The 12,097-nt window shown below is 44.0% G+C and overlaps 1 protein-coding gene across 1 annotated transcript in view; it reads left to right on the forward strand.

The window, feature by feature from the left end:
* The window catches only part of LOC106819463, an 81,211-nt gene that overhangs the window by 24,668 nt on the left and 44,446 nt on the right, over positions 1–12,097 (forward strand). Inside the window, exons 8-10 of the mRNA XM_014824093.1 lie at positions 1,259–1,384; positions 1,825–1,884; positions 2,417–2,471. Coding sequence (XP_014679579.1) covers positions 1,259–1,384; positions 1,825–1,884; positions 2,417–2,471 — 241 coding nt within the window. The remainder of the gene's footprint in view (positions 1–1,258; positions 1,385–1,824; positions 1,885–2,416; positions 2,472–12,097) is intronic.

A 12,097-nucleotide genomic window follows, 5' to 3' on the forward strand; every position in this document is an offset into this window, starting at 1 on the left:
TCCTCTCCTCTCCTCTCCTCTCCTCTCCTCTCCTCTCTTCCCCTCCCCTCCCCTCTGCTCGCCTTCCCCCTCCCCTTCGCCGAACTATACACCCAGGATCATAACAAATCACGATGACACTGACAGATGATGCGTTCGAAAGAAAACAACCGCGTCATCCGACCCGCCAGGTGTCACCACAATCACCGCGGTAAAAACAAGAGGCGCCCGCGGCGACGACAGGGGGCGTGGCGACGCCGACGCGTAATTACGAAAAACAAATTGCGTCGGAGCTGCGAGTGAGATCGGCTAGGAGGCAAAAACTAGAATTGAGGCGATTGCATGTATGCTTCGTCTGCTGTTCCCAGGCAGACGCCGCGACAGTTAAACGCTAAACCTGTTAGTGTGCGAGGACGAGAGAGCAAGGAGGAGGAGGAGGAGGAGGAGGAGGAGGAGGAGGAGGAGGAGGAGAGGAGAGGAGGAGGAGGAGGAGGAGGAGGAGGAGGAGGAGGAGGAGGAGGAGGGGGAGGAGGAGGAGGAGGAGGAGGAGGATGATGAGCAGCAGCAAAGGTATCATGTTAGGGTATCCGTTGATACTGTGCAGATAGACAGATCTAACACATTTTCGACTACAACATGTAGCATAGATCTCTGTGGAACGCGACAAAAATGCACACATTTCGCGCATCTTAATGTTCCTCTTCGCCAGACCTGAGCGAAGACGCGTATTCGTGGATGAACGTTGAAATCTAATCGCATTTTCCAGGCGCTCGCGTACTCTCAAATGTGTCCGGCTTTTTTGCTGTAGCATTCGATTTACTGAAATGCGCTTACGCGCTGTTTAGTCCCCGAACTAGTAAGAGCAAGCTTGTAACTTGCCCAATCGAAAGGATCGCGTTCTATAAAACCAACCGACTAAACTTTTTTTCGCGCCTGACCGAAACCAGACAGATGTTCTGCGTTAACTTGCGCGCTTGCTTGCTCGTAGGTGACAGTTGCACTGAAAGCGCTGATTTTATCCGTAAAGATAAGAAAATACATGAAGCAATTAAAAAAAGCCTCTCTGCTTTCGTAATCGATAAGGAAACCTTGACGATTCTCAAAGGACATGCGAACGATTTACATCATATGGGATTATTTCGGAAACCCGCACACGCGCATCATTACCGGCTATTTTACGTCACAGGGAATTATTTCCAGTCTATGCACGTATCGTTAATATAACTTCAGGAGAACTTATCGATGCCCTATTATCTTTTTTTTCTTTCTATTTCTGCAGGCAAGGCATGTACGCAGACAGGTCACATGCAGTGTCAACCCCCGCTGTGTGCGCGCCTCTACGCCACGACCGCGCCCGCTCGGTGTCGCCTGGCTGGCCCCCTGGCGGTGCGGGAGCACGTGACAGGTGAGCGGCCATCTTGAATTACGTGGCTACCGGCTCGAGTGTTATTTAATTATAAAGAAAACGTTTTTCTAGTCGCAGTAACTTACGAAAACAATCAACAGGATCAATGGCATATTACAATATACACATAGCTATAGTTATAGCTAATTTGGGAAAATCCGATCCCCTTAGTCTGAGATGACCTTTTCCCCCACTCATTAGCAATGTGAGTTGAGCACTACACCACCACGTCCGGGACATTAGCCCTGTGTCGGGCAGTCTCTGGCGCCATTCCTGCTACGGCACGCTGAGGATCGCTGTCTGTAAACACGGAAGTTTCTAATCTATCCTCATCGCTGTAAATATTGATGTTTCAAGTCGCCTCCGTTTCTCAAAAAAATGGCGCGAAGAAATGTGTTCGATTTTGTCATAAACGTAAACGAAATCGCACGTCGTTTCAGACCCCTGCCCGACTACCCGACACCGCCACGGTACCAGGCAGTCTCCGATAGCATGATCAGGTTAGTGATCGTAAGAATCTACCCTGGATATAAGAATCGATATCTATCTATTTATCTATATATCTTTCTCTCTCTTGCTCTCTCGATCTCTCGATCTCTCGATCTCTCGATCTCTCTTTCTCTCTCTCTCTCTCTCTCTCTCTCTCTCTCTCTCTCTCTCTCTCTCTCTCATCTCTCTCCTCTCTATATATATATATATATATATATATATATATCTGTATGTCTGAGTGTCTCTCTATCTATCTATCTATCTATTCTTATCTACTCTATCTAATCTATCTATCTATCTATCTCACTCTTCTATCCTATCTATCATATCTATCTTCACTCTACTTTCTCTCTCTCTCTCTCTTTCCTCTCTTCTCTCTCTCTCTCTCTCTCTCCTCTCTATATATATATATATATATAAACTAGATATATATTTATGGTCCACGCATTAGCACTAAGTATCCGTCATACGACGCGTGGATAACTGCATCACTGCGCGCAGTCAGCTATCTGAACACGACATGGTACTGTGTTTCATCCGCAGGGAAGATGGCGGCGATGCGACGGAGTCATCGAAAAGTGGCGCGCGACACGGCAGTGTAAGTATACATTCATTATGATCTATGGGCGGTAAACACGTAGCGGTGTACGCACCCCGTAGCTACTGACCCTTAATCCCTGGCAGACACGGTTTGTCGCAAAGTAAGGTGACAGGATCTGCCTGCCTGGGGTTATATTATCCGGAAAGTATAGGCATCTTTTGTAATTGATTTTGTGTATTGTGTTTTACTACGTTTATTGTGTATTGGGTTATCTACTCACGTGTTATATTTTCAAGAGTGCATTATATATATATAATATATAGATATCTGCATTATCTACTCGATAGTGCGCTTCTCTGTAGTATGAATTCTTGATGCTATTGACTATATCATTCATAGTTATTAATTGCTTTGAATGTTTGGATTGTGTATTTTTAATGCGAGTTTTGCAATGACGATCAATTAACGTACTATTGATTGCACACGTCAAGTATAGAAAAGAAACACGTGCACCACTTGTCATCAACTCTACGTTTTCTCAATTTATCGAGTGACCGAGAGTGTGCTATTGAATCTTCTCGCGTCTCGTATATTTTACTAGTTCGTGTCGCACCTCGTAACACATAATGAAATGTCTACAACCTCTGCGTGCGAGATTTTGTCGCGTAGAATTCTGACCAAATTTCGTTTTCACTCCGATTAGCAAGTAAAAAGACGTTCCGCCATGATCGTTACAAACATCAATCAATTACACAACTGTGAGCTCGTCAAACGCCCCCTTCTACCGCATAAGATGCAAACTTTCCCCCCGTTCCGTGACAAGCGCTCGGTCGGATTCACGTCAGTCATATTACAGATTACGCAAATTTCGAACGTCACCATAAAGTCGTCTCTTAGGAAGGACTCTTTTCTTCGTAAAGGCCTTTTATCGTCCCGTCTTTGCTAGCCGCTTAAGGGTAAGAATACTATCCGTGGGATAGAGATTTACATGTTAAAGTGGGCACGGAGAAGGAAGAGAGACAATTTGCGTACTGCGACATGGTTTCTAAATATGAATGACATGTGATTGAATCGAATTGCCTGCTTCAAATATAGTAAGGCTTCATCTTTGATCCTTCTACTAGACCCGTGGGCGGTGAATATTTACAGAACTGAGAATATTGGCCTGAGATTGGACAGACCCCTAACAGTTGTCATGAGCAGATATAATAAAAAATCACAACGGTATCGTCGCCGTTATCGTTTTTTATATTATATATATCTGCGTTTTGCCCTATAGCTGTGTGATGCCGCCTGCCCTGGTATTTGTTGGCCGTACTTATTACCAGGGGGTAATAATGACATATTTGTGATTATTGACCCCCTGATATTACATACATTTGCTGTAGTACAAGGCAATGATGAGCAATACGATATAGCATGGTGTCTTGATCCGTAGTCACAGTTGACAGCAATCTCACATTTTTTTCCGCTAACCGATGTATAGAAAGGACCAATATAGGAAAGCTTGATAGATCTTCTCCGACGATGCGATGACTTCGTGGGAGGTTTATGGAATATGTTCTCTTGGTTACGCGATAATTCGCTGTTTGGATGGAGCTGTTATTTCATTACAGAACCCCATAGAGCTCTGACCTAGATTTCCCGCAACTCTATTCCCAGACTATATGAAGAGTTAATAAATACCTATATTATTAGTAGGTATTTATTAGCTCTTCACTATATGCAGATGCCAAGGCTTTCGCTGCATGGGGCTGGAACCTCGGCGGGTACTGTTTCTGGTTGAACCGCGCATAGCTATCTAATCTTTCTTACTCGGATGATGTTGAGGCATGTCCGGGTGTCTTTACGGATATTCGCAGCTGTGCCTTTTTCTCGACATGGGAAATTAGTGTGTGATATTGCATAAAGCTCTTTCGGAGGGGAAGATGTAGTCATGTTACACATAGCGGTGAATCCAGTGATAGACAGGGATGCGATACATTTTCGAAAGACGCAAAGATCTACTTGCATTGCTAAGGGGGGCAACTAGGCTAATACCAAGGCAAGGGCTAATGAAGTACATAGTAAATAAAATATATAGGCCGCATATGTGACAAGCACATCCATGCTCAATGTACTAAAGAATGCGATAAAAAGTGTTATTACTGTTAGACAAGTGCAATAGTAAGGATAACACCCTCTGTTTCGACAGTATATTGGTTGTAGTACTCCACGTCCCTGTTTCCCGGATGAAGAATATACCCGTTGGTTTGATCTTTATATCTCGTGGACTAGACACACGTGTTGTCTGAAGGTTATATATATATATATACTATGCCCGAAGCTAACACACAGGTGTTTATGTCTGGAGTTATTTTCGAAAAAGGATTCAACTGAATGTCAAATCCAGATGCGCGGTGTCTGCGACGGTGGGCGAGAGATTAAAATAGTAGTGCTTTTATTGCTATGCTGTTGATTTGTAAATATGTATTATAGTTATAGATATTTATGGATATCGCACATCGTTGCATTGACTTTTACTTTGTTTTGTATTTTTTTCTGGTCACCTTGCGGGTTTATTCTCTCTGTGCGGGATTGATCTTACATTGTTTGACATTGGTGTCAGCGGAGGTGATCCCTGAAGTTATTACATTGATCGTCGATAACGTCATTCATATTTACTAACGAATCATCGTCAACTAACGTTGTAGTCACTCTGACCCCTCAATGACGCACACAGCATTAAGGTCGCACCTCAGATCACAAAATTACAGCGATTAGGCCGTATACCGCGAGCTTGTCTCCTGCCGTTGTCGCTAGTGAAGGTGACCTCTGCAGTCATTACATTGATCGTCGATACGTCATCAAAGAATTCCCGTTTCATCGTCAACGTTAACTGTAGTCATACGGACCTCCCCCCCCCCACGGTCCTCGCTCCCTCCAACCGCGTTATACGCTGGTGTAACATCGCATACATCCCGCCTTAATATTAGGGCAAACGTCTCCCGTCTACATTGAGTATGAAAAATAAAGATAAAATCAAGAGCTAATAATACTTTATTAGCTCTTAATATTATTAGCTCTTGATAAAATCCATATGTGCAATGCGTCGTGCCACCTGCTAGACATGTCAATACCCATACGAAATCTAGAGAAACAGATGTTTGCTACAAGGTCTGGGGTGCATACCATGCTACCCCGGCACACAAGGCAGTGCATGAGCGCACGTACTTGGCGGCTGCATGGTGAATAGCCACGGTTAGCTCTCGAATTCTCGTGATCTCGTGGTCCCGACGTGCGGATCGTTATTTAAGGGGCAGTCCCATCGATATAGCTAATGAGTAGGATGCCACAGCTACGTACCTACTCACGGCCGATCTCGCGATGGACCGTCCAGTTGTAGCCGATAATGTCCCGATTGTCAATTGTACCCGATCTCCAGTCCAACCTGCATGTAATGGTCACTCAAGCGAAACGATGAAGGTGACCTTTGTTGACGGGTGGCCGTTATATAGAGGTGGCTTGGTTGTATGCCTGCCATTCGAAGGAAAACGCCAAACGTGGCGGATTGGATAGGTGCCGGTCTGTAAAGGTGAACACTGACACAGGTACTGGTGACTGTACTGGTTCTTGTTTCTTTCCCTCGGCCGTAGTCTGAAAAGTATCCGCTTGTCTGCTATGTTTACGCTTTCCTACACATACATGTACTGACGTCGCAAGACATACTGTGTGATGGAGCCAGCAAGTCATCAGCGGCCTCATGTGGCCAGGTCGGACGCGAAGTTCTGGGTGCCAATCAAGCAAGACATACTTGCTCTTGCGTGTGGGTGGATTAAGTGGATGATGCCGGGGGAGAGGACGCGATCCTAAACCGGATACAGCCCTTATTAAAACGATTGAATTGCTGCTAGCGCAGGTCGCATCGCTCTGTAGCTCGCGTGAGAGGGAGACTGGGCTGCGGTACAAACGATGCCGAGAGATGGACCACGAATGTTGGGTCCAGGATGACGATGAGATGAAGACCCATACGAGGCGAGAGCTGACGAGGACTAAAGAATGCCACTCGTCGCAGCTACTTGTGTATTTGTAGCAAAATATACATGTATTCAGCCAAAATGTTGTTGAATATAAGAGTGATTCAAGCGTAATGATGTGTGAATACTTGTTATGACTCTTTGCAATTGCATGGCGATTCCGCAAACTACGTAATTTAACAAAGGTATGAATCTAATCGGGATGTGCGATGGGGAGGTGTATATTATGCTAATGGTCAAATAAGGGAACAGCCATCGTAGAATTTAGCTTCCAGTTCTGGGCTGACTGGCAGGCAATGAGTTGATGCAGGGTTCCCAGCTTTAATCATATAAGACTTTGAGAAGGACTAACTATCCGACATATTTGACGGTATGAATTGTCATTCAATATAAGAGAAAACTGCGACACACATGACGATTTTGAGTGTACGGAATTGAACTTTCACTAGGGCCAGAGGGGGTTATGTAGATGAATTAGTTATTCAATGTGTTTTACAAAGGCATTTTGCCAAATGTTTTTATATATTTTTAATCAGGGGGAATGAATAGAAGGTTTATGATCTGTGGGTAATCGAGAATGATCAGCAAAAGAGGGTCGGATGACATTTTGTGAAGTTAGTTGGAGCCATCTTATGTTCGAATAATCGACGATGAGAGAGACCGAAGTATTCGTGAGCGGGCATCTGATCATAGTTTTTGTTTAGGCCGTTCCAAGTGTCCTAAATAAGTCATCATTATGCCGTCATAAAATTGTTACTATGATTGAGCATGGAGCTCCTTCCATTCCTTGCAATTTTGACACACCAAAAATTAAGTTTGTGAACGTGAGCTTAAAAATCGTCTATTTTTCACTTTAAAGAAATGTATTTGGGGAAAATTGTTATATTTTTGCGGGATCGGACGACCGTTCATAAAAGTCGCGTGATGAAACCATAATGTTTTGAGCGGCAATATCAAACCGAGATTGGCCGACCCAGTTCATGTTTATTCCTTGTTCTATAGCTATATCATGACAAAGAATTAAAATAGGTCTCCAGTTGCTTTAGATCATTAAAGTCCCCGACGGTGGCGAATAGCAAAAGGATGCCTCAATTCAATGACATACAAGACCCACACTACCTGTAGACGAGATAACAATATTAGGAAGCAACCAAATGTAGCTGAAACGTGCCCGGAGAGTGTCACAGTATGACAGTTCAAATAATGGCATGGAACAGATCCAAATGAAATAAAAAATTTTATCGTAGTGTGCGGGGTAGTTTATCGAAGGCGTTCCGCGCTGAGCACCGAATGTGTTACAACACGCAACTGAAGAAGATTCTTTCAATCGGACTCGCAAGGATTTCTGGAGGAAGTAAATCGTTAATTCAGGTGTGCGCCGGCCTTGAAGCAAATGGCTCCCATTTTGTTTTTCACAAGATGGTAGAGGAGAGTTCACACTGATACTTCTGGAGCATCATGACGTAGTCCCCTCCTGAGCCGACGCATCTTAGCAAAGTCTTGGAGTGTCTCAGATGTGATACATAGAACATCAGGAGTGTAGTAATATAAGGGCGATCGTCTATATTCTGACATTCCGATCCAACAGTGAATAATCGCTGTATGCACGATGCCAGTAAGCACACGCTATGGCGATATTAAGGATTTCGCGAGCCAGTGTGTATGTGTAACCAACTACCTACCACGTACCTGTCTCGCCCGGCGCGACTTTCTCTGCAAGAGCCTAGTTCTTTTCAGGAAGATGCTGGGAGGCCTGGGGAAGGCGACCCCTGCGTCCTTGCTAAGTGGTAGCTAAAGGCAGGCGTTCCCAGGCCCACTCCCGTGCCCGCTCCGGTCGTAAGATCGTGTACACCACGTGACGAGTACAGCCAATTAGGCATCTCCCGATCTGCAAGGTGGAGCGGACTGGGCGAGCCATAACTCCTAATGGCCCGCCGAATTCGCCTACAGCGCCCGAGCTACATAATTTCAAAAAGTGGCGACGACGAAATACAATTTAAGTTCAGAGACGACAGCGTATGGAATATGAGCCCCCCTTGATCTACAAATTCTTTGAGTAATCGCACCATACCTATATATTCGAGGAACATAGTCGCAAATATTGGTCGTGGTGTTGCGCACCGCACGTTATCACTGCACACAAGGTGCGCAGGTATATCAGTCATCAATTCTAGAGGACATCTGGCACCCATTCTCTTTACGCTCTCCAGAGTATCCCCAAGAGAACTTCTCGTTAATTCCTCGCTCATACCTTCAGAGTCTCAAATCGATGCCAAGGCCGCTGGCATTGCGGGCCGAATTCTCGTCTCCGGAAAATTCGGCCAATGTTTCCGACTAAGCTAAATAAATCACGCACTTCAAGCAACCCTGTTTTCATTGCCCGTGCAAGTGTTCTATAAGATTACCAAAAAGAGAGCTTTAAAGTAAGTATCGGAGATGAAGTTCTCTGATTAATGAAAAGATAAACACCGTAATCACGCCCAGTTTCAACAACAGTCAAACAACTACTCTAGCTAACATATTTTCGAGATGACTGAACATTTTATGACTAACATAATATCAAGCAATTATATTCTAAAGCAGTTCATTCAGCAGACCGAGCGCCTCACTAACCGTTCAAGGTAAATGCAAGGATTCATGCCATTCATATTAAAATGTCTCCAGTCAAAAATAACCTACAAAACTAGAAATCAGCCAACTATGGGTTATGGTAAATTTTTAAATTTAATTTTCATGGTTAAAATTAAAATAAAAATTTTGTTATTTGTTTCATGATTAAAATGAAAAAATCACGCTGTACCGAATCGCGAGATGCCTTCTCATCACCCCATTATGGCTTATTGCCGATTCATAATGTGCAGAGTGGGAAACGCTTGGCAAATACGATCAAATCAAATAAGAAAGTATGTCCAAAGGAATGAAATAACTACCGACAATGAGAAAACAGTCAGAGAGCAAATAGTGCATCTGGGACGCACAATTGAGAAACGAAATCTGCTGCATCATTAAAATCAATATTTTATGTGAATCAGTGGCATTGCGTTGAACAGTCGCTAATATAAAGAAGATATATAAGAATATATATAGCCACAGGTGGCAGGAGACAACGCGCTAAAATACGTACAGGGTTATTTGTACCGAGAACGGGTTTTCTTGTTCTCCATAGTCTTCTATCCTCTGTACCGTATCCAGAATGCTTTGAACAGACGGCGGTAGCAGGACTATTACCGGGAGATAGACCTGCACCACAAGACCGCACAAAGGCGTGATTACACAGATCAGGTACATTTTCGTACACTAGTGGTCTCTGCAATCGAAAGCGGCAAATGAGCGGTGTGTTTTTTTTATGAATTTCGTTCGCTGAAAAAATGATTGTCGAAATCAGGGTGGCTGCTTGGCAAATAATTTATTATACGTAATATTCGCAGACGGGGAATATTTTTTATGCTGCGACTCCGTGAATTCAGCGAAGAGCAATTTCATGCGCATATCATTTTCCACTCGTTTAAAATTTATCGTCAACTTCCTCGTCATCAAACTCGTCCAATATATGAAGATGCCGATTTCATCTACTTTTGTACGAGGCACTAGTAAGCACCCCTATCAGTTTTCAGGGTAATAGAAATGTAGTACAGCAGGTCCGAAAGCCAAATTAGCCGGCAAAGTAGTGACCGGTCATAATGCAAAGATGGCGCGGACCCTTCGACGCCCGGGCTAGGAGCTTTTTGCCCGGAGCGGCTGCGTCGGTGCTCTGGGCTCATGGATGACCTTTTGAATTCGCTCTCTGGAACCGTTTTTCTTGTCTCCGGCCCGCGCACGCCGGCCGGCGTCTTTTCATTTATCGTCTGCAGAAAAATGTGCACAAGATTGTTTTCGTTACTCAAGAGTAATCTTCAATTCTTCTGCACTAAAGCACACGATGCGAGATTCGCAGTCGAGATCATACCAACAGAAGTGCATTGCAGATGGAAAGCGTTTCCGTCCGAAAGGAATACTTTCAGGTTATGGCAGGGCAGTTGCGCCGACCTATACTGCCATTAGATGGAACACCTGGTCGTTTCCAACAAAGGTAAGAGAGGGTTAGGAGCCCATCTACGTCGCGCACTAACAACGTACGTAAAAACTTGCCTTCATATTGGTATGCACGACATAGTAGTAACACCTGGCATCCGACGAGCACACTGAGTTAAAAATTGTAAATCAAATCAGGATGTAGAAGGTTATTCGCCGCAGTCAGAGTTTAAATTGACTACGTCAGCGATCTCTTAACTGGTTATATGAGATTTGTAAAATTGTTTGTTGCCGGAAGCGTTGTTTTTACATAAAAAGTAAGTACTACGCAACAGCATCGAATGTGATCACTCCAAATTCTTACTGTGATTAAAGATTGTTTTTTGCAAGGTAGTCTTCAAAATCCAAGAAATCTGGAGCGAATTATGTGAATATATTGATCATGACATTAAATGCCTTGTAAAGAGGCTAATGTGAATGGAGTCCAGCGAGGGGTTTCGTTCATATCGAACGGACATAGCAAACCTTCACACCAGCACACATGCAGACCCATTTAACCATAAAAAGCGAACCGAGAATCAGCTACCGTTCTGTCGTGAAAAAAGTGGACATACATTTTTTATAGCATCTTATCTATTTAACGTGACCGTAATAGAAGCAAACGCAGATCAACGAACGCCCAGGAGCGGTATGCTACAGACTGTGGCGGATTAGCTTAGCAGTCCAAGTTCGAGTATAACAAGTATATCACAGGATTAGCGAGTAGAAAGTAGCGACGCGTAGGGGTAGATTCAAGAGTATCTCAAAACCTTTTTAGGACGCACGTGTACACTAAATATCCGCATCGCTGCATTGAGACACCGGCCGATTTATCGGTCATGGCGGTTTTACAATTTTCAACCTTGGTAATTTCCGCGAAAGGCCAAATTAAAGGGTTATTGAATAACATGGCCGTCATTCAGCAGTTGTACGATCATGCACCCACGTGACCATGTTGTTTAGCATACGTCACGATAAAAAAGTATGTCTTGTGACATCAGTACATCACACAGTATGTCTTGTGACATCAGTACATCACACAGTATGTCTTGTGACATCAGTACTCCACAGTTAATGTCCTTGTCGACATCATACTCGACGACAGTATGGTCTTGGAGATCAGTACATCACAACAGTATACTCTGGTGGACATTCAGTAGCAATACACAGACAGTAATGTCCTTGTGCGCATCAGTACATACACAGTATGTCTTGTACATCAGTACATCACCAGTATGTCTTGTGATCAGTACATCACACAGAGAAACAACGTATGGTCTTGTGAGATCAGTAAGCGTCACAGTCCACAGTATGTCTTGTGACAGTCAAAGTACATCACAGCAGTATACGCTTGTGGCACCAGTAACAGCTCAGCACAGTATGTCTTTGACATCAGAGTGACAATCACCGTATAGCACGCTTGTGGACATCAGTAAACCAGTGCACAGAGATGCGGACGAAGACAGTGATAAGGCCTGTGGCATCAGTACATATCGACACAGTAATGTCGTTGTGACATCAGTAACATGCAGACAGTTGTTCTTGCGACAGGTCACACATGTATGGAGGGAAAACTATCGAAAAGGAGGAAAGATAAGACGGAAAGGACGGAAAGGT

This window comes from Priapulus caudatus, unplaced genomic scaffold (assembly GCF_000485595.1).
Source record: "Priapulus caudatus unplaced genomic scaffold, Priapulus_caudatus-5.0.1 Scaffold39, whole genome shotgun sequence".
Lineage (NCBI taxonomy): Eukaryota > Metazoa > Priapulida > Priapulimorpha > Priapulimorphida > Priapulidae > Priapulus > Priapulus caudatus.